Source organism: Oryx dammah, unplaced genomic scaffold (assembly GCF_014754425.2).
Source record: "Oryx dammah isolate SB20612 unplaced genomic scaffold, SCBI_Odam_1.1 HiC_scaffold_20, whole genome shotgun sequence".
Classification (NCBI taxonomy): domain Eukaryota; kingdom Metazoa; phylum Chordata; class Mammalia; order Artiodactyla; family Bovidae; genus Oryx; species Oryx dammah.
Genome location: NW_024070204.1, coordinates 34,797,120 through 34,820,450, shown reverse-complemented (window position 1 = coordinate 34,820,450; position 23,331 = coordinate 34,797,120). Strand labels below are relative to the sequence as shown.

The following is a 23,331-nucleotide window of genomic DNA, read 5'->3' as shown; positions in this document are numbered from 1 at the left end:
CACCACTGGAAAGGGCTCCAAAGTCAGCTGTATGCTGGAGTCCCCCAAACCTGTGGCCTTGGGCTAAAAGTAGCCCAGGAAATGTGATGTGCTTATCTTATGCTTGATTACAATAAAAGCATCTTCTTCCTGAAGTCCCAAGAAAAAGTGCATTTTTCTAAGACAAATGAAGTCTTCAAGAGTGACTTAGGGTTAGAGAACACAGTTTGATTCCCTTGAAATTGAAGTAACTGTTCCAAGAGTGTATGTCAGGTAGTTGTATAAACCTATTTTTAAAGGTTTTGGTTTCAGCCACAAATTTCTATCCTAGTGTATATAATGTTTCTCCAGTAGAAACTTAAAATGCACTTTAGTGCCATAGTCTTCAGAACAGTACCCATGAAGGCTAAACGGCTTTTCATTCATTCAAACAGCCTAGGTCAGAGGAACAGGAACCCAGTGAAAGGTAATAGTTTTCTCACCAAGGCACTCTGGAGGAAAAATGACTGTGCCTGATTATGAAGCTGATTAGTTCATGGAAATTTAATAAGCATATTAGTATCCTGTCTACCTAGGCTTATTTAATGCTGGCTCCTGCTTCTGGCTCTGCTTTTGGCTAATTTTGTCACCTCAGACAAATTACTTACTGCCAAACTCAACGAACAGTTTATAGCTGTACAGTAAAGGAAGGCCTTGCCACTCCAAAATGCCAATGACTGAGATTTGGCCTACCCCAACCTTCACGCTCTACCCTAACCTTCCTTTGGGAAGAGACTCATAAGACCCCTGCTTACTGGACTCACCTGGTGAGCTCTAGTGACCACTGGTGCTTGGCCTCACCCAGAGAGATTCTGATTTAATTGGCTTAGGGTGTGGCCTGGGCAACTAGAGATTTAGGTGTTCCCCAGGTGAGTCTAACGTGCAGTCAGGTGAATCCCTATGCCTTGATAATACCCTAAGAAAATCTGTGCCTCATGTAAGGTCCAGCCAGTCACAAAGCAAGCAAGGTAACATTAATCTTATTGATTGGGGTGGGGGAGTTGTGGGGGAAGGGAGGTTTTTTCCAAAACTGATACTAAGTCATCAGTAGTATCAGTAGTATCAATGGACAAGATTCTGACTACTGTATTTACATTTGAACCAGCAGAGCACACCCGATTCTGTTTTATCTATGGGAAGACCCAATAGATCCTTGAAAGAGAAATGTTCCCAAAGAGAAAGTGAGCTGCATTCTAAGCCAAATTGACTTCTTTCCAGGTATGTTCAATTCGGTAGCAAGTTGTCAGTGCGGGGAAGGCAGGATAAAGACAATGTGCAGACTGAACACTCAACCAGTGTCAACACGCCCCGTCACAGTGCTGACATTTATATCCTGCACTGTACACCGTGCAGTTAAGGCTTACGTAGAAAACATTAAGTCACTCATCATTTGAAAATAGAAAGTGCCATAAATACTGATCCCTCTTCTTGGAATGCTTGGAACTTAGTGACTGAGCAAAGGCTCTCTCGTGCTACCTCAGTCAGTCATTCTGTGCTGTTCAAAGGGGGCTGGACTGCACCCTGTCTACACATTCCCCCTTGAGATCGCATGTATTCTGCTGGTTCTGATGTAAATGAAGCAGCCAGAATCTTGTTCCTACCATTATCACGTGTTGAACTAACCAAGTAGAATTCGTAACTGGCCCACTTGTCTGCACAGAGGTTGACGATAAAGTTCATGGGCTGTGGCTGCTTCTTGTAGCAGCTTCAAACTTGTCTAAACTTAAAGACACGTGGTTTTCCTTTCTGGTCATCCAGGACTTTTGTTTCACCATCTTTGTTTTCATTTTATCATTGTGCTTTTTACCTGTGTCTTCACTAACGAGTGATTAGAGCAGGCCTGAGGCATGTAAAAGGGGAAACTAGAAGGTCTTGTGCACAGATGTCATGGCATTTTAGAGCTGAAAGGTAGCCCCTAAAATTCCCAGGCCTAAAGATGTAAAGCAGTTTATCCAAAATGCCAGGGTTCCATGATGGCAGGAGGAAGATTGCTAAAGCCAGAACCTGAGTTTCTCTAAACCACTGAATTGCAGAGTGTTTAGTCTTGCTACCTAGGAGAAAATACTTTATATGGGAGGAAAGTTTTCAACTAATGAATAAAACTGTGTTGCAAAGAGTTGCTTGAAGTTTTTAAAGGTTAATCATAGTCATATACCAGATCTCAGCTGTGCATGATAACTCTAAATGTGTTTCACAAAGCACAAAACGCACGTGCTTTTTAAAACTTTGTGATCTAAAAGCGCTTATTCATTCAACAAGTAATTAATGTGTGCCTCTGTGTGCCAGGCACTGTCCTAGGGCTAGGGAATCCTCAGTACACAGACAAAAGCCCCTGTCCTCACAAAATGTACTGTCTAATAAAGGTACAGGGTGTGGTGCAATTTGGTGGCATTGTAAACTAAAACTAAACCTTGGTCAGAAAAGATGGTCTTTTTGTGTGACCGGAAATCAACTAGAAGAAACACTGAGCATTGCTAAATTATAATTGCAAGTAATCCACAATGCGTTGTAATATAATCCATTCTACCAGTTTGGCAGCAAGTCACAAAATTTCCTAGAGGAACAGTCTTGCAAATCAAGCCATCAAGTTCTCAGACTAACCCACAAAACTCTGTGTAACCTTGATCAATTTGAGATATGATTCACAATATTGTGAAGCTGGAGTCTCTTCCCAGGTTGTCATTTCCCATAATCTGCAGAAGGGGGACACAGAGCGAGAAATCATGGAGTTTCAACAAGCAGTAGCTCAAGTTCACATCAGTTCAGTCAGCCTGGCCACTTAACTGTTACTTAACAGCTCCCAAACCTCAGTTTCCTCATCTGTGAAATAGGAACACTATTCATCCTGCCTCCCGGGGCTGCTAGGAACAGTTACATGAGGCAATGCTTTGTAAAGCCCATGCCCCATAAACAACCATCGTACTAGCCATGCTGCTCCTCCCAACACACACCCGGTGAGCGTCTTTTCTCCGGTCCCAGGCTTTCAGTTCAGCCTCTGCCAAGACATTGCTCTAAATGGTGGAATTTCAAGCAGCTCAACAAAGTACAGAGAGTGGAAGAAATGCAGGCCTTGCGGGGAGGCTATTTTGGGCCCCACAGTCCGTCAGTTGGGCCAGCCTTGCGTGGGATTCTGCCCCCGGGTCAGCTCCCCCTGGCTCTTCCCAGGTTTCACAGCTCCTTCCCTTCCCCATTTGCTGAGCCCACATAGTTCTACGGAATTTTTCCCACCAGATTCCCATGGTCATGTTAGGGAGACCCTCGTCCCCTATGGGGAGAAGGGAGCCAGGGCACCATAAGATCCTTACATGTAAGAGATCAAGGAGGCTATGAGCTCGAGGCTCCCTGTCTTGAGATAGAGCATTTCTGTTTTAAGTGATCCCACCTGGATATTTAATTCAAGCTGTTTCACAAACCCCAGCAGAAGACTGTTAGTGAATTTAGTAAACTTTCAGCCTGTTGTTATCTGGCTAAGAAACCTTCTAAGGCAACAAGGTAGTTAAATGTTAGGCTTTCAAATCTAATGTTGTGGGATATAAAGTTCAGAATAAATAAGCACTATCCATCTATTTTTTTAATTATTATTTTAGGGACTATATGAACAGGCAATACTGTAATAAAGTCCCTAAGTTGGAAGGGGGCTCTGCCATTTGGGATGAGGTGCTTGGAATCAAGAAATCCCACATCAGGCTTTTAGGAAACACTGATTCCTCACTCAAGATCTGAGACCAACATCTCCTTCTGGCCTCAGTCTGAAGACCTATTTCAAACTGTTGCTGTTTAGAGAAATCTATTTCAGGCTTAATATGAATTGGCGAGTCTTAGGACCTCAGGCCGATCCAACAGCCAAAGAATTATTCTCAGAAGATTCTCCTTTCACTGATAGAAAAATAAAAGCTCTCTAGCATTTTCCCTTCCAAATGTCCCTTTCTTCTTGGTTTATTTAGCACTTAATGGTCCATAGCCTCTTTATTCAATTAAAACGTATTCTTTAATCACTTGAGCTCAATCAGGAAGCAAGTATTAAATATCTTTCATGCTCTAGGTGCTGCGTGGGCATCTAAAAGGCAAAATTGTGAACTTAAATAGCTTATGATCTAGTTGTAAACTATGGATAGGCAGATGGGTGGGTGGGTGGGCGGACTGTCAGTCCAACAGATAGCTATGTCTACCGAGGCGTGTGCATTAGCTATGGTCATGGTAAGAATTCCTAGGGATGAAGTCACTGGGATTTGGAGATCAGAGCAGGAAACAATTCGGTGGAGAGGGAGGATTTGAGCTAGCACTTGAAAGATGTGTATTAAGAAAGGAAGGAAAAGGAAAAAGGGCACATTCCAGACCAAGGAGAAGCACAGGCAAGTTTGTGATCACGATATGGGGAAGGCGCAGGTGGTGGATACAAGGAGGAGGCCAGACCAGTCGCCAAGTACTGAGAACAGGTGGCGGGAAGTGGTGTGAAATTTAGGCTATCTCTGTAGGTGATACCCAGATTATGAGATGCTGTAAAATCCAGGAAAAGAAGGTGCTTGCTCTGTTTCTGATGGCAGCGGGGTGCCACTGGGGTATCTCAAGCAGGCAGGTGGCAGCAAGTGGGATCTCACTGCTAAGCCTTCTTGCTGCAAAAATTATTCAAGCCCCAGGCTTCATGAATCTATAGCATAGGCATATTTTTCATTTTAAAGTGTGCCCTTATTTTTTAAAAGTGTCTAGGCATGGGCATAATTGAATCAACCTGTTAGCAAGTGAAAAGCTACAAATAAAAACTTAAAGTTAGTATCATACAAATGAACTTATTTACAAAACAGAAATAGACTCACAGACTTAGAAAACAAACTTATGGTTACCAAAAGGGAAAGATGGGAGGGGGTAAACTAGGAGTTTGGTACTGGCAGATACACACTGCTGCTAAGTCACTTCAGTCGTGTCCGACTCTGTGCGACCCCATAGACGGCAGCCCACCAGGCTCCCCCATCCCTGGGATTCTCCAGGCAAGAACACTGAAGTGGGTTGCCATTTCCTTCTCCAATGCATGAAAGTGAAGTCGCTCAGTCGTGTCTGACCCTCAGCGACCCCATGGACTGCAGCCTTCCAGGCTCCTCCATCCATGGGACACTACTATATATAAAATAGATAACCAACAAGGACCTACTGTATAGCACAAAGAACTATATTCAATATCTTGCAATAACTTATAATGAAAACCTGAAGAAGAGTAGATATATAAAGAATGTATATATCAACTATACTTCAGTTAAAAATAAATAAAAACAAAAAATAAAGTTAGTATCATTACACCTCTTTGCTTTTCATGTAGTAACCCAATTTTTAACAAATAGGGTTTTTAAATTTATTTTATTGAGTATAGTTGATTTATCATATTGTGTTAATTTCTGCTATACAACAAAGTGATTCAATTATACATACATATATGTATTCTTTTTTTATATTCTTTTCCCTTATGGTTTATCACAGGATAGTGAATATAATTCCCTGTACTATCGAATAGGACTTTGTTGTTTATCCATTCTATGTATAATAGTTTGCATCTGCTAACCCCAAGTGCCTAGCCTATCTTTCCCCAACACCCCTCCCCCTTGGTAACTACAAGTCTGTTCTCTACATCTGTGAGTCTGTTCCTGTTTCATAGATAAGTTCATTTATGTCATATTTTAGATTCTACATGTAAGTAATATCATAGTTGTTAGTCTTTCTCTTTCTGACTTAGTTCACTTAGTATGATTACCTCTAGGTCTAGCCATGTTGCTGCAAATGGCATTATTCCATTCTTTTTAATGGCTGAGTAGTATTCCTGTGTGTGTGCGTGTGTGTGTGTGTGTGTGTGTGCGCGTGCACACGATGTCTTCTTTATCCACTCATCTGTCGATGGACATTTAGGCTGTTTCCATGTCTTGGCTATTGTGAATAGTGCTGCTATGAAAATAGGGATGCATGTATCTTTTTGAATTACAGTTTTGTCGCTGGATCATACAGCAACTCAATTTTTAGTTTTTTGAGGAAACTCCATATTGTTTTCCGCAATGGCTGTACCAATTTACATTCCTTTACCAACTGTGTAGGAGGGTTTTCTTTTCTCCACACCCTCTCCAGCATTTGTTATTTTTAAATAGATTTCATGTATTGTCCTAAAATCGAGTAAGTTTGAGCTGTACTGGGTAAGAGATGTTATGCATCCCTATTGTACAGATGAAGCAATGAGACCTAGAGATTTTCTCAGGGTCACAAATTTAGTAAGTGATGAAGCCAGAATTCAAACCTCAAACTTCTAGTCCCCAAACCAGTAATTTTGGCTTAATACAGACTGTACTCTCATATTAGTAGATTAAGAAAACACAAATCTTGGTTTGCTAAAAATACATTCACTCTCTGAAACATGTATTTCTAGGAAAATCAATTAGCCGAAGCAAGGAATATTTTATTTCCTCCAGGCCATTTCTTTGATCCCTGTTTGGGCCAGAGTGGACCTAGGGTTATTTTATTCATGGTACTTCAGAATCCAAATCAGGACATTTTAGAAAGAAACGTGTATTTCTTCACACACTCCTAAACTATCAATGCTTTTTGCAATGAGGGGAGGCTCCCTAACTCTTTGGGACAGAGTGAGGTCTCCTCAAATACTTGAGGCCTTCAGGGGGGTACTTGTTCTCAGATGGCTTCTGTTCTGCCCAGGGCAGGGAGTGTCCACATGGGAAGCCAAGGGCAACAGCACACAGCCAGAACAGCCACCTCTGTGGGAACGGGAGTGGATTTGTATAAGCAGATCTTAGGTCTCTACTGAGAATCAACTGGTTAACTCAGTAGAGATAAAACCCACTTTTTAATAATTTTATAGGATAACTGAGTTGGAAGGCCTAGTTTTGAAAGTCTTAAAACTTTTCTTCTTGCAAACCTACAAAATTATGTTGAAAAACTAGCACACACTCCTAAGGTAACATCTGTAATTTTCCAACAAGTTTAAATAGTTGTAACAGAAGTAATTTCCAGCCCATTTGGCAGCTAGACATGTGCTTCAATATTTTTGGCAAAACTTTGGAGCTGCAAATTTAGCTTATTCAATTTGTGGGAAATTATCCAAATGTATCAGCTCAAATACATTGATTTTTTTCGTCAGAAAAGGTCCAACTTCATTTTCATTTCAAATACACGTTAGTCTGCATCTATGGCAACCACTACCCTTTTGGATCCTAATTGTAAGATGAATAGATGGGTGGGTGGATGGACCGACAAGCAGATCATGCCTTGCCATGACTGCCTGGCCAGAATGAAATATGGAACCACCCAGTCTGATGTTTCTTGATTTATTCATATGGGACTTTTCCTTAGTAAAATATTCATAGTACAATAAACACCCACGGGTCTTTTTCACCAAGATGGACTTCTTGTTAGCATTTTGCTTCATTTTTTTTTTTTCATTTGAGAATTACTTTCAAACCCAACAACAAATAGTTTAGTGTGAACCTTCTAGGAGCAAGGACATTACCTTATGTAACTACAATTCAGTTATCAGTCTCAGGAAACTTAACATTTGTACAATACTGTTATCCAATAGATAGTCCATAATCACATCTCCTCAACTGGCAAGAATGTCCTTCATAGTTTTTCTCCTTAATCAGGGGTCACAAATTGCATTTGATTGTTGTGTCTGTTTATTCTCCTTTAATCTGGAATTAGCTCCCAACCCTTTCTTCCCCCGACAACATTTTGAGAAGTCCAGGCTGTCTTGCCTGCGGTTCTGCAGACTGCCCCTTGGGTTGCATTTGTGGAATTGTTGGCACTTGATTGGATTCAGGTTCACATCTTTGGAACACTGTGTTCATGATGACGTGTCTTCACATCGTGAGTCACCAGCACCAGTTTAGCCCAAGGAGCCTTGCACACCCGGACTGTCCTTACAGGTATCTATCCACAAGACAGTGTCTTGCGGTAAAATGAGTGAGATGGGCAAGAAGTGCATCTGTCTGAGGAAGTCCAAGGGTGATCGTAAAACTGGCTGCAGGAGTATTTGTCTGTGGACTGGGCTTAGAATGCAGCACATGTGGAAGTTATAGATCTGGACATGGATTCTTCTAAAACTCCCCGTAGACTCTAGAAAGTCCTCACGTACTGTCCCCCTGAGGGATACATGCCACAGTCTGAAGACACTGACCAGTGCCCTGGTGAACACAAAATACTGTTCATGGAGTCAGTTGAGGTTTGCGTGGTTAATTTGAGGGCATTCCTAGGAAGAGGGAAGAGGCAGCCCAGACTCCCAAGATGGGTCTGCTCCTTCTGCCCACAGACCACCATGCCAGGGCCCCTTCTGCTCTGTGGGACACAGTGGATTAGCAAGGAGCCAGTGTCTGCGTCCCCTTCAGGGTCCTCTGTCCATGAGCCAGCCGAGTTGATCTTCATGTTGCTTCCTCCAGTGTAATGTTGATGAAGGATCATCATCAGATGTGAAAACTATAGGACTGACTGTGTGGGCCATTTGTTAAATGCCTCCAGGCCCTAAGCTAAAAACTTTTCTCCCATTCCAAGTGATGCTCCCCATTTTAGGGGGAGGCCGGGGCTACACAAAGTTAGAGGCAACTCAGCCAGACTGGACTTGGGAAAGCCTAACCCAACACTTACCTTGGGACCACATGACCACTTCCTGCCAGTGCAGCGCCCTGCTGCATACCTCTCCTTGCTGGGTCAGAAGGTCAGGGAGGAGAAAAGTCAGGAGTGGAGGTTTTGAATGCAGCTGGTTTTGAATGATTGTTGTTGTTCAGTTGCTAAATCATGTCCGACTCTCTGCAACCCCATGGACTGCAGCACGCTAGACTTCCCTGTCCTTCACTATCTCCTGGAGTTTGCTCAAACTCATGTCCATTGTGTCAATGATGCTGTCTAACCATCTCATCCTCTGTCATCCCCTTCTCCTCCTGCCTTCAATCTTTCCCAGCATCAGGGTCTTTTCCAATGAGTCGGCTCTTCTCATCAGGTGGCCAAAGTCTTGGAGCTTCAGCTTCAGATTCAGTCCTTCCAATTAATATTCAGAACTGATTTCCTATAGGATTGACTGGTTTGAATGATATTTCTAGCTAATTACCTGAAGAGTCCTTGAGAGTCCAGTAAAGTCATTCACTGAGGGGTAGAGAGTCCCTCCTCACTCTGATGGCAGGAATCCATCAGGCAGGCTAGAATGATAGAGAACACTTCCCTTTCACCCTCTTTATTCTCCTTTCAGCTTTTCGGTCCTTCCTCTTCTTGCCCAGGTCTCTCTGGCCCTTCGAGTTCCTTCTACCCAGTGCCAAGTTAATAGCTTCCCAGGTGGCTCAGTGGTAAAGAATCCTCCTGCCAATGCCGGAGACCCAGGTTCGATCCTTGGGTCAGGAAGATCCCCTGGAGAAGGAGATGGCACCCCACTCCAGTATTCTTGCCTGAAAAATCCCATAGATAGAGGAGCCTGGTGGGCTACAGTGCATTGGGTCTCAAAGAGCTGGACATGACTGAGCGACTAAACGACAGCAGTGCTCAGCTGGCCCTGTGGGGAAGGGCCCAGGAAAGTTGGATGCAGGCCCCAGTGTAATTGCCAGGCCTCTTGGACTGCAGACAGGGCCTTCTGGGAAGGAGGGAGTGAGCTTCCTTTGCTTTGCAGGTTCCTCTGGGGTTTCCCCTGAAAAACCACCCACCTTTGATAACACCACAAGGGATTATTTTCCCTTTGTGTGTGCTTAGTTTCATTGGGTAACTTTCTCACCCTCCCCATAAAGTGTTTTGTAAGGACAGTAACAGGGCCCCTGGGGTGCACTCTTGAGCGTGAGGTGATTACAGCTGGCTGTGGAGTGCTTTCAGCTCACACCAGGTATTCATGGATTAGCTGACAAATGGACACCCTACTGGGTGTTTTCCTGACTTAAAAGCAGAAGAATGAACATTTTTCCCCTCAGGGGAGCCACTTCTGTATTACCATAAAATTATTAACATCACTATAATAGCATGGACCGCATAGGTGGAAATCAGAGCAATTGGAATCTGAATAACAAAATGAATATAGTCCATCTTTCCTAAGTGAAAGTTTCTGAGCTATTTGTATTCATGTGGTAATTTCAATTATAGTGATGATAAGTTTTCTTAGTTAAATTGTAGGATAAATAGTCAAGAAATGGTATTTCTAAGAAGTATGTGTGATGTTGGTCAAAGTAGGTGGAGATGGTAAATAAAATGGCATTTTCGTTGGGCAAAGTGGCCTTTAACAGTATACCCAGAACTCCTTTTTCTGAATTTTGAACTAGTTTGTCTTTTCTTCTGCCTTGAGAGGATCCAGAAATACTTTTTTTAAACGACAAAACACTGGTGTTTTTATAACACAAATACTTTTCAAATAAACCCATTTTATGTTTTATTGCCAGCCAACCACTGGTCACGAAGAGAATACACCAGTGGCTCCAGCAGTGGTCACAATGACTTAGTAAATGGCCTCAGCTGGTAACTGTCCATAGAATAGGTGCCATGGACCCTTCTTGAAGTGATCCGGATGGCCTATGTAATGCTAGGTGAATATCTGTCCAAAATAAGAAGCCGAGGGCAGTCATTACATAGTGCAAGATAACCTCAGGAATCTAGTACTTAGGGACCCAAGGACGCTTTTTAAAAATGCTTTCAACTGAGTGGCAAAATCAAAACTTTTAAATAGCAGATGACAGAACTTTGAATTTTTCGGAGAACTGGAACATTCTCCCGGACCAACACTGCACATTTCAGAGGTCACGGAAGGTCAGATTAAAAACAAGGTGAACAGTTTCCAGGACAAGCTGTGGGACTGTCACAATCCATTTGGCAGCAGTTGCCGTGGAGGATTCTAGCCTCCGAGTTCTAAGATCTAAGCATGTTTTCTCAAATTGTAGAATAAACAGTCCAGACATGGTATAGCTCATAAGTATGTGTCGCGTTGGTCAAAGCATGGCCTACATATGACAGGAGCAGCAAAATCGTAAATGAATAAAACAGAGATTTTGAGAACATGTTTTATTTTGAAAACTAAAACCGATTTTGTTGGCCATTTGGGTGAGAAGGGCTGGAGGAGCATAGCCTGTTGGTGTCTTTGTGCTCTCAGAGATGATGGGCTCCATCGCTGCCTTTCCAGGTGAAGACTGAAATGTAAGGCTGCCTCCTGCAAGAACCTGGATGTTTTGAGACTCAGATACATGGCCCCCGTACACATCCCTTCACCTCTCCTAAAGACGACATAGGAAGGTGATTTGATGAGTCGAGAGGCACTTGGTTATTTCAAAAGTAACCAAGATGTTGAGACAAGAGGCAAACAAAAAACGTTTAGGGCTGCTAGAACCTCTTGTGGGGTCTCCGGTGGCGGCTGAGCAGAATGGTGCTGGGACATCAGCAGAGGTGGTCCTCTCCCTGATGGGGGTGACTAGAGATGAGTGTCGGGCAGGGGCTTCCCACCAAGACTTGCGACTGTCCACATCTTAGGGTGTCAGCACTGGGGACCCCCCCCTCCCACCCCAGAGGGATAGGCGACTTCAGAAGGATTGCCTAGTCCAAGGTTGCAAGGCTGAGCAGGGACTGACCCCAGATGGAATCCCGGGCTCTGTCCTCTCCAGCTCTGCAGTGAGACTTTGTCACTTGGCGCCAGTGTGAGTTTGAGGAGCTTCCGGAGACAGGGCCTCTCTGTCTGAATCTGCCGCCGCCCTTGGCTGCCGGTTTTCCGGTTTTTACTGGGAAACTGCCAGTTCTGCCTTGGAGTGACATGCAAGACCCAGGAGCTGGGAGAGGTGCCCCTGACCCGCATGCTTTTCCCTTTTTGGAGACAATATACTGTATTCTGTGGCCCATGGCAGCCTAACTTCAGAATTTACTTAATGCACCTCCATGCCTGCCGAACTTTCCAATAGGAAGTGTGTTTCTCCCTTCCTGTTCTGAATGTGGTAAATGCATGCAGGTGGAGTCCTTGCCCTCCTTCCAGAGTAAGTTGCCACAGGCTGAGAGCAGACAAGCTGCACCACCGTGGAATTTTTACTTAAAAACAGATAGGCAGCTAGGAACACTGGAACCAGCCTGAGCTTTGAAACCAAACCAACTGAGTCCACTTTTATGAGCCACATGACCTTGGGCAGATAGATATTTATCTCCTGCTCTATAAAGTACAGATACTATGCGACCCCTGTTTTAACCTTGCAGGGATGTCACTGGGGTTCAAGTTCAGGTTGGGACCTTTCTCTTGTGACTATTAAGTACACAAAGGAAGCTATCGCTCATAATACAGGATGATGCCATTTGTAATATGAGGAATTTTAAAGGTGAGGCTCTACCATGTAGTTCTTATTTCAATATTAGTGAAAGAAAATCATGTTTGTACATTATTGAAAAGTAAAAATAATATTCTAAAGAATGACATTAGTTGGGAATTCTCTTGAGAGGTTATATAAATCTTAGGCTGATCTTTGTTTTCATACAGACGTGCGTGTGTATATGTGTTGGTTTTTCCCGGATGACTCAGGGGTAAAAAATCCACCTGCCATTTCAGGAGATACAGGAGATGCAGGTTCAATCCCTGGGTTGGGAAGATCCCCTGGAGGAGGAAATGGCAACCCACTCCAGTATTCTTGCCTGGAGAGTCCCATGGGCAGAGGAGCCTGACGGGCTACAGTCCACGGGGTCGCAAAGGGTCAGACACAACCAAGCACAGCATGCAGACTCACCTAGAAGTGTATATATATATGCACGTACGTGAGTGTATACATGTGCGTGTGTACACACACAGAGAACTTTTCCATATACTTGGTCTACAGAGCAGTTTGTACTTTACCTGGGCTTCAGGTGGGCAGTGAATATCAGAGTAAATGTCCTCAACTGCCAAGGGGGTTTCCACTCGCCTCCTTTTGTAGACCACCTTTCAGGGGAGGCTCCACATGTGAGGGTGGGCTGCCCAGCCCTGCAGTGCCCCCAGACGCAGCATCTTAGGCCTCGTATACCGGGTCGAGCCCACCCCAGAACTGAGCATTGCCTGGAGCGAGGGCACCCAGGTGCTGGTTGAAGATGCGCGTCTCACCTGTGTGGCCCTGGCTCAGGCCGTAGGTCACGTCTATGGACCTCAGCATATTAACTCTTGCCCATCCAGTACCCAGCAGCTGGGTGATTTCCAGTGAAGCATAGAGGCAGGAACCCCAGAACAAGGAACATCTGGGTCTTCTCTCCAGCACCCCTGCATCCTTGAGGCTGGCTCTGGCCTGGAAGACGGCTCCGGTACAAGAGGCCCTCTGTGGGTACCAAAGTCCAGGCCCCTCTTCTCTGGGCCCCACAGAGACCCCTCCCACTCTAGGTAAGGGGTCACATCCTCACTGCTCTGTGCACAACTTTGAGCTTGTGGGCTTCCTCCTGGGGCCTATGGGTGGAAGACAGGCTGAAAAGTGGCTTAGAAACCCGGCCGGGGAGAGGAGGGCAACCATCCAATAGGAATATAAAATGACCTCTTTGATTAAAGTATCATTAACCTGTACTCTTTTTTTAAGATAAATCTAACATTTAAAAGAAAACTTTGTCCACTAAATGCCAGCCTAGCCAAGATAATGTTTTGAATTATGTGCTTTTTAGTTGGGCTATTACAAGGAGTACTCCAGGTCTCACCATTGTTCCTATAAAAACTCAATTAACTTTACAAGATAGTCAGTATCCCAGGCCTTTGTTCCTGGGGTAGCATTATTGTTTTTTTCCCATAATTGAGGAAGGCTAAGTCTGGGTAGTGAATAGTTTGGTTTGTTCCCGGAGTCTGGCCCAGTACAAGGTTTCACTTGTTTAAATAACATTGTTTATATGAAGGACACATCAAAGTTTAAATATTTTAAATAGAATAATGCCAAAATATTTAGTTGCACACTAAAAGGATGACTTAAATGCATTTGAGCATTCTGATTTTTCAGAAACTTTAGCTTTTAGATGTCCATGTTTTCTAAGATCGAGCCTCCAAGTGGGTCTGGGAAATGAGCAAGTGTTTGACCTGTTTTTTCAAAACAATGCTCCTCTTTTGTGGTTTGCAAGTATTTTACTGTCAAAGTTCTTACTAACAAGGGCCATTTGTGTAGCTGACATGCTGCCAAGCCCTTTATAGGATGAAGAAAGTGATATGACATCAAGTCTTCATTTGGGGAACTAATCCAAACACAAGCCCCTTTCTTTCCACTTTGCTCAGTGGATTCCAGGAACATGGAGGCAGCCATGGGTTTCTTGGTTCCTGCTGGGGAGTTTACTTGCCTGGGCTGGGTTACTGGGCTTCTGCAGGATGCTAAAGAATGGCTCAGTGAGGTGCATGGCTCCCAACGCACCCCACAAATACCTCGTGTTGATAAATGGAGGTCTCTCTAGAAATGAACTCAGTCAGCAGCAAAAGGCCTGGGATTAGGAATTTTCCATTGGAAGAGACAGGCCTCTTTGCTCTGTGGTTTGGAAAATATCATGTTGCCCTTTTCTAGTTTCCAAAATTCGTATCCATGTACAACTTTCAGCATAAATATTTATTTTTTTACTCTATTCTTCAAGAAGGAAAAGAGGATGGGGAGGGCAGAATCCCTTCAGTTTAATTAGAATTGCCTATGTCCTGAACTTGAGGCTTAAATAAATATTTCCACCTTAACAACAAGTTATGAGGGAGATGTCCCATGAAAGGAGAAGTTCTCATAGCGGCTCTCTTCAGTTTAACACAGGGAACACGGATTGACTGCTTCCCCAGTGTCAGACTTTTAATTCAAGCTTAATGATCCATTCACTACCTCACCCTAAAGCGTAAATGATCAATGAGTGCATCCACACGGCTACACACATCACCCCAGAAGGCCAAGTAGAAACTAAAGAAAAAGGAACTAAACGTTCTCACAGTAAAAGATAAGTATGTCCCAATCATTACTGAGGATTGCTTATACTAAAAATTCATTTGCTAATTATCTGAAATTCAAATTTAACTTGGTATTCTATATTTTATCTGGCAAGCAAAGCCAGTGGACAAAGGCATACAGTCGAAATGTCATAAAAAGGAGGGACAGTATTTTTCCGGAACTTTGAAATTGTTGGGCAATTAATAAAAAACATTATAAATGCTGATTCAAATCATTATAACTCTAGTAAAAAGAATGTAATTTATCATGATATATAAATTAATGAGTCTAAACTAGTATAAGCTGAACTTTTGAACTTGAATGTTTTCCCATTTATGTTAAACTTTCAGTAATATTTCATCCTCATTTCTGATTAATCTTTAGTTGATTCTTAATCAGTTTTAACTTCCATGTTCCCAGGTTCTTAACTTAATGATCTATTCAAGAGTTCTTAAAGAGAACCAGGGTCTTCATCATGTGAATCCTTTTTTGTAAAACAAAGAGTCTTAGAAATTTGAAGCCTTTTTTATTGTATTTTGACTAATCGCTAATTTATCGGGGCTTCTTCCCTTACCTTATGGCTCAGATGGTAAAGAGTCTGCCTGCAATGCAGGAGACCTGAGTTCGATCCCTGGGTTGGGAAGATTCCATGGAGGAGGAAATGGTAATCCACTCCAGTATTCTTGCCTGGCAGAGAATCCAATGGACAGAGGAGCCTGGCAGGCTACAGTCCATGCGGTAGCAAAGAGTTGGACATGACTGAGCAACTAACATTTACTCATTTCTGATTAATCTTTAGTTGAGTCTTAATCAGTTTAGTTGATTCTTAATCAGTTTTAACTTCCATGTTCCCAGGTTCTTAACTTAATGACCTATTCAAAAGTTCTTAAAACGAACTAGGGACCCCATCATGTGAATCCTTTTGTAAAACAAAGAATCTTTCAGAAATTTGAAGGCTTTTTTTTTTTCTTTTGTATTTTGACTAATCACTAATTTATCAGTTAGAAATTCAGACTTCTGTTCAGGTTTTTGAAACCAAGCATACCTAATTTCCTCTTTTATAGCTTATTGTTGAAAAAAAGTCACAAATAGCAGAAGCAACTCATTTGTCAAAATAAGTAGTTCATGTCTTTAACATCAAGTGATTTTTTTTTTAATTTTTTAGGGAATTCCCTGGTGATCCAGTGATTAGGACCTGGTGCTTTCACTGCCATGGCCTTGGTTCAATCCCTGGTCTGGGAACTAAGATCCAGTAAGCCCCACAACACAGCCAAGAAATTTTTTTTTTTTTTTTTAAAGAAAAGAGAAGGAAAGGAAGGGAGAAAGGGAGGGCAGAAGGAAGAAACAAAGAAAGGTGGAAAGGAAGGAAGGAAAGAAGATTCCTAAGGGACTCCTGTAGGAAATGGTTCAGAGGAAATTTTGAATTCAAATACCCTCCCACTCTCCCAGTATTCCTTGAGAAATCATTGCTCCCAGGAAGCCAGAGCTGTTCAGAATTCTCGGAATGAGGTGGGCTTTGAGAGGTGACACTGTAAAGGTTCAGGGGAAGCTGGCAAGGAAGGCAGCTCTGAGACAGTTATTTGCTCTCAGGTAGGAGAAGGCAATGGCCCCCCACTCCAGTATTCTTGCCTGGAGAATCCCATGGATGGAGGAGCCTGGTAGGCTGCAGTCCATGGGGTCGCTAAGAGTCGGACACGACTGAGCGACTTCACTTTCACTTTTCACTTTCATGCATTGGAGAAGGACATGGCAACCCACTCCAGTGTTCTTGCCTAGAGAATCCCAGGGATGGGGGAGCCTGGTGGGCTGCCGTCTCCGGGATTGCACAGAGTTAGACATGACTGAAGCGACTTAGCAGCAGCAGCAGCAGCAGCAGATGACTGCACTTCTGGGCACTGGGGTTGCCCATGTGATGGAGACTGTGTATTTTGGAGCCTTTCAATTCATCATGGTGTGGCTGAACTGAAGCCCAAGTCCCGTTGAGAAATGAAGGACTCTCTACCCTCGTAAAGTGACCTGAGTTGTTAAAAAAAAAAAAAAAAAATCATTGCCGGCCTCCAGGGACCAGATCCTATTGTAAGCTCCCAGGATCCATTGGTGAACAAGCCAAGCAGAGGTCCTTGCCTCCTGGAGGTGACATTCGCTCAGAGAAGACAGACAGCAAATAATCACCATGGGAAAAGTTCGACAGTGTGTTGGAGGGGGTCAAGTATTATGCTCTGGGGGGAAGAGGGCAAGAGGATCTGGATTTGGGGTTGGGAGGAACTGAATTTGAAACAGGGAGGTCAAGGTGGGGCTGGGTAGTGGTGACTTGTGAGCAGACTTGAAGGGGATATGAGTGTGAATCACTGGGTTCTCTGCAGGAACAACGTTTCTGTAGAGAGGGAACAGCCAGCAGAAGGCCGAGCGCCTGTTTGTGTCTGATGTGTGCGGTTCTCAGCCATGACAATTTTGCCCCCAGGGGACGTCTGGTCATATCTGGAGACACTTCCATTTGTCACCGTTGGGATGGGGGTGGCGGCTAGTACAGGCGTCTCCTGGGTAGAGGCCAGGGATGTAATTAAACATCCTTAAACGCTCCCACAACAAAGGGTGTGCCAGCCCCAGTATCAGTAGCACTGAGGTTGAGAAATCCTGTGTTTGAGGAACAGGGAGGAGGCCAAAGGAGCTGGAGGGGAGGCAGTAAGGAGGGAAGTCGAACACGAGGTCAGCAGTGACAAAGGCTGGGAGTGGGGTGGAGCGAGGGAGGCGTCAGAGAGGGCCTTAGGCCAGTGTGGACTTTGGAGGGCGTGGAGCAGAGGAGGGACATGAGCTGCATTCACAGTTTCAAGAGCATCACTCTGGCTGCCAGGTGCAAGGCAAACTGAAGGAGGGGAGGGGAATGCAGGGGCTCGGGTCTGGTGTGATTATCCAGGCAAGGGGCGACTGGCCGAACTCCAGTGGAAGCAACTTCGAGACCTCTGTGCACAGAACCACCCAGTGCCAGATTTTAGATTTAGATTTAGAATTATGAAATTCCATACCATCCCCACTCTTTTCATTACTATATGTCCTATATTTTGCCCTAATATAGATAATATTATACATTAGGTATCTATCTGTATAGACAGCTAAGAAAGAGAGATAGATATGGTTAAGTTGCCTTAGTTGCAATTCGTTCATAACAAAACAATTTGACGTGGGTTAGGTACAATGTAATCCTCTGCTTTACCATGGTCTTGGCAAAAAAAAAAGTTCACTCTTGCTAACAACTCTTTTGGGGTATATTTTTCTAAGCAATGTATAACCCTAAACATTCTAATTACCTGAAAATGGGATCATGTCCGACTCTTTGTGACCCCATGGACTCTTTGTGAACCCACCAGGTCCTCTGTCCATGGAATGTCCCAGGCAAGAATACTGGAGTAGGTTGCCATTTCCTTCTTCAGGGATCTTCCCACCCCAGGGATCAAACCCACATCTCCCACGTTGCAGGCAGATTCTTTACCATCTGAGCCACCAGGGAAGCCCTGAAAAAGGGATGAGTGGAGCATAAAAGGTCTAGTACTGAACACATGGACGTTTGAATTACTTTCCTCTTTTAGAAATGTATTCAGTTGTTCAAATAGTTTCTCTTCTCTTACTGATCAACTGAAGCAAATGCTTGAAATACAGCAAAAGTGCCAAAAACCCTTGAATTCATGCATTTGCCCAAAGGTCTCCAACACCCTGGAAGCATCACCTGTCACTGCTCCATGTGATCTTCCTAAGGCGCGTGTCTGTTGTCCTGTTTGCAGCCAAAGCCAGTGCAGGACCCCACTTCCCTGTCCACAGGCAGCATTGCATTCCATGTATTGCTGCGATACATGTAAACATCATCTTATGATCTGACCTTGTATTTTTAAAGTCCTGCTAATCCAAGGAAGTGGTAAATTAGTCTCTTTATTAGCGAGCAGTGGGCTGTTTTTCAGTCTCTTAATGTATTTTAAGGAAGTGTTAAAATATAGTTGAATTCAGGACTTTTTCATGTGATCTATCCAAATGGTTCTCCTTCCAAAACTCAGCAGGGCAGAGGTGTTAAGTCAGGGTGGAGTTCAGGGAGAAGTACTTGACATTCCAGGTAAAAGCAGCAGTGTCTTCCAAGATTAATCTTTCTTTCACCTTCTAAGACAGGGTTTCTCAAAGTGTGGTCCAGGGACCACCTACCTCAGAACTCGCCCAGGGCTCCTTCCCACACTTCCCCCTAAGGGTCGGCCAGGTCTCTGCATTTTCCTCCAAGTATCCCAGCACAGTCCTACCCACACATTTGAGAACCCCGCTGCAGGTTACCGTTATTAGAACAAGAAATGACCCTCCATCAGCATCTCAACATAGACTTGTTAAAAATGGCAGACGTCATCCAAGTGGAAATTAACATTTCTAAGGATTTGTTCTCCACAAGGAAGTGTGTCATCCCCCGCCCGTGTTAGTCTTGAATTTCCTTCCTGGGAATCTTGGAGGGAGCCTTTTGGCCTTTGTCCTTGGGGGTGTACAGTGGTCCCTGAAGGGGTCGTTTTGCCATGGGCGGGTGGGGAGGGGGCGGTTGCAGGGGGCCATACTGGGTCGCCCTTCAGAGAGACCGAGCTTAGAGACTCCTTGAAATGGTCGTTGCTCTTGCCTCATGTGTCCGTCTCTGTTTTCTTGTTGCACAGCAACTATGCCAGAGGACTACCCTGATCAGTTTGATGATGTCATGGATTTTATTCAAGCTACCATTCGAAGACTGAAAAGGTCACCAGATAAACAAATGGCCGTGCTTCCTAGGAGAGAGCGGCACCGGCAGGGGGCGGCCACCAGCCCGGAGAGTGCCAGAGGGAAAGGCCGGCGCGGCCAGAGGGGCCGAAATCGCGGCTGCGTCCTCACCGCCGTGCATCTAAACGTCACTGACTTGGGTTTGGGCTACGAAACCAAGGAGGAACTAATTTTTAGGTACTGCAGCGGCTCCTGCGATGCAGCCGAAACAATGTACGACAAAATATTAAAAAACTTATCCAAAAGTAGAAGGCTGGTGAGTGACAAAGTCGGGCAGGCGTGTTGCAGACCCATCGCCTTTGATGACGACCTGTCCTTTTTAGATGATAACCTGGTTTACCATATTCTAAGAAAGCATTCCGCTAAAAGGTGTGGATGTATCTGACTCCGGCTCCAGAGACTGCTGTGTATTGCATTCCTGCTACAGTGCAAAGAAAGGGACCAAGGTTCCCAGAAAATGTTTGCCCAGAGTGGAAGATGAGGACCAAGGAGGCGGAGGAGGAGGAAGTGGAGGCAGAGGAGGAGGAAGGCAGCCATTGTGGGAGCCTGGTGGAGAGAGATCCAGCTACAGGAGACTGGACAGGAGAGAAAAGACAGCCGTCCGCCTTCTCCGGGATGGCAGCTGACGTCACCGGAAGCTCAGGGCTGGTGTCCCTGGTTGGGTGTTGCCCTCGTTTCATCTGATACAGTCCACCGCCATGGGTCACGGGCGCAGTCGCGGATGCACTGGAAACCAAACCAGTGTATCTCCTGTGGTTTGCTTTCACATGTCTAGAGACACCAGGGAAACGGTCCTCCTGGTGTCATTCCTTGTCATTACGTTTTACTGCTGAAAGCAAGAAAGGTTTATTTTTCTCTCACTCAGTGGAGACATACCCCGGAAAGGAGGGGGAGAAAAAAAAATCAAAGATCCAGGAGAGATAGTAACCTTTGCTTTGGAAGGTTCAGGCCTGACGTTTACTCCAACCAGCAATTTGGGGAATGGTGGGTGATTGATTTCGAACATGGTGTGTGGGGTGGGAAGAAGTTGGCTAGGAACCAAAAAGGCTGTCCTCATGACTAAAACCAAACCTGAAGGTATTTCCTTTTTGCCCTTGGAAACAGGAAACCAGTGTGGTTTTTCGGCAGCATTCTTGCAGGAGAGCGTGCGGGAAGGCCCCCAGCTGCACCGGGGCGGGGAGGCCGCTGGGCTGTCGGTTTACAGAGAGACAGATGTTACATACACCCCAGCTCCGTTATGCGTGGTCACCAGTGACCAGAGAAGCTACTCGATGCAATGCATCTGTTTCAGATACAGAAATATAGAGAAGATATTTATTGAGATTTAAGTTATTGTTATTTATTACCGTTCACTAATGAGTTTCTCTTTTTTGCCCTTATTTATTAAAGTTTCTTTTCAAAGGTGCCAAAGTATATGTGCTCGCAAAATGCAAAGGAAGGTGGCAAAGGAAATTTTAATTGGGATCAAGGGTCCATGCTTTTCAAAGTATTAAAAAGACTTTCGCTAGGCAAAAATCACTTACTTTACCTTTTTTAAGAAAAGCTCTTGTGTGATTCCAGTCCCCTCTACCCTTGGGTCTCAGCATCTTACCTGGTTTTATATGTTAGAGAGGAACATGTCAGAAGGAACATTTCTGATGGGCCTTCCTTTTCAGGAGCAGCAGGTGGAGACCATGGCATTTGCCCTCATTTCTACATGGTTCCCTGTCCCAGCAGACAGGCCGTGTGCTCTTTTTCCTGCTGTGCTGAAGCTCTCACCCTCCCCTCCACATGTATCTATCTGTGATACGCATAACCACATATGTCAAAGGTTAAAGTCCCTTTAGTAGGTGGTGCTGGACTCAATGTTGACCTCACAGTAACAGTTCTGTCAAGTAGCCGGAGTTCTGCCCTGATAGTGGAGACTCTTCCCCAGGCCCAGCAGAGCCAAGGAGCGCTGCAGGCCTTCTGGGAGTGAGGTCAGCCTGGTTGCCATACAAGCCACCAGGGGCTACCCCCATACACCTGACTCCTCCTCAGAAGAAGGTGGCCGGGAAGGGTGGATGTGGAAGATGGACCCTGGCCCAGCCTCAGTACACCTGCCCCACCGCATGGATACTGAAAAGCCTTTGACGGGGCAGGGACATAGGGCGAGAAAAACTATCTCAGCGACCAGGTCATGGATTTGTCTGGTCACTGCCCCCATGCTCAGTGCACTGGGCCCTATTTTAAGAGCTTGAGACGTACCTCATAAAAGATTTTTATCAAAGAGATTATCTATCACTACATCACTACATTAGTGGCTATTAGCTCAAGTGGTACAGATTTGGCAAATAAATAGCCTACTAGCCTCCCTCAAACAATGTTAATTTTACAAAGTAATCAAGAAGCAGCAGTTACCAGACATCCCTTCCCCACCCCCACCCCCACGGACCCAAGCTGCCCATCACTCTGCCCCCTCTGTCCTTTCAGCTCCCCTTGCAGGACTCGAAAATAGAGGAAAAGGGCCTGCCTCACCCTCTCTTGGGGCCCAAGACGGGGAACTTGCTGAGGAGTGGCCTGCTCAAAATAGGGACAGGTCGAGCCGACCGGTCGTTCATGAAGTGCAATTTGATGCAGCCCCAGATCATCTGTCCAATTCAGAGAGTCCTGGCAGATCTGGTGGCTGGTGTCCCCAGGGGTCAGCCTTAGCCCCAGCTCCCTGTGGAGAGTCTCTGCCCACAGGGGCGGTAGGATTCAACGGATGCTGACAGGTCCTTCCCAGCATCACCTACACACCATAAGCAGGTTTTCACTGAAGCAAATCTCTCCGCCAAAGCCACAAAAGGGTAAAGTTTGTGATTTTTCTTTATTGTTGTGATTACCATCTGATCCAGTAAGGAGTGCACTTCTTTGGAAGTTCTGACTTCTCTGATCTGTCTCAGTCGTTTGTGTTATACAACCAAAGTTCTCTACAGACTTTATTTTTGTACAATATTATTTTGTAACTTTTTACAAATAAAAACTCATTTCTATTGCTCTCTCTACTTCTATGCTATCTCACCGACCCAGGGACCACAGCTGACTCAGGCTAGAAGTCCGTCCCTTTCACCACTCAGCCACTGGTTGGTCAGTGACCTTGTCCATCAACTCTCCACAACCAATCAGTACTCAAGTGGGGAAGAACTTACAAAGTTCTTCTTTATTTATTCATTCCACAGATACTTGGCATGCGTCATTGTGCCAGGCACTGTCCAAGGCACCAAGGATCCAACAGTGGCCACAACAATCTCTGCTCAACAGAGATTGAGCTCTGCTCTCTCTTTGTGGAGTTGATACTTCATTTGAAGAGAGAAAGACAATATTCAAAAAAAGTATGTAGGGGGTTGTGTGTCAATAAATGAGTCATCATTTATAAAGGATACAAATAGGGTATCATAATAGAAAATAACGGGCCTGCTCTAATGGGAGGTCACATTGAGGCAGGACTTAAGAAATAGACGGGAGTGTCCTGGCAAAACCCTGCGGCAGGCAGGCACTTGGACAGCGCCACTGCTTTGCACAATCCCGGGTGACGCCTGAGGTTCACGTGGGTTCTCCGCCGGCAAAGTAGCAGGATCCGGGGAATTGTGCAAATGGTGGCCCCAGGCTTAGTTGTTCTGGTGGCAAGAAAAACACACCGAAGAGAGGAAATGCCATGGCCCGGGGCTGGGGGAGGAGAGCA

General features: G+C 44.7%; 1 protein-coding gene across 1 annotated transcript in view; it reads left to right on the top strand.

The window, feature by feature from the left end:
- GDNF (glial cell derived neurotrophic factor) overlaps positions 1 to 22,646 on the top strand; it is a 28,342-nt gene extending 5,696 nt beyond the window's left edge. The window contains exon 3 of the mRNA XM_040262357.1: positions 19,550 to 22,646. Coding sequence (XP_040118291.1) covers positions 19,550 to 20,034 — 485 coding nt within the window. The 3' untranslated portion in view covers positions 20,035 to 22,646. The remainder of the gene's footprint in view (positions 1 to 19,549) is intronic.
- Positions 22,647 to 23,331: the final 685 nt, after the last annotated feature.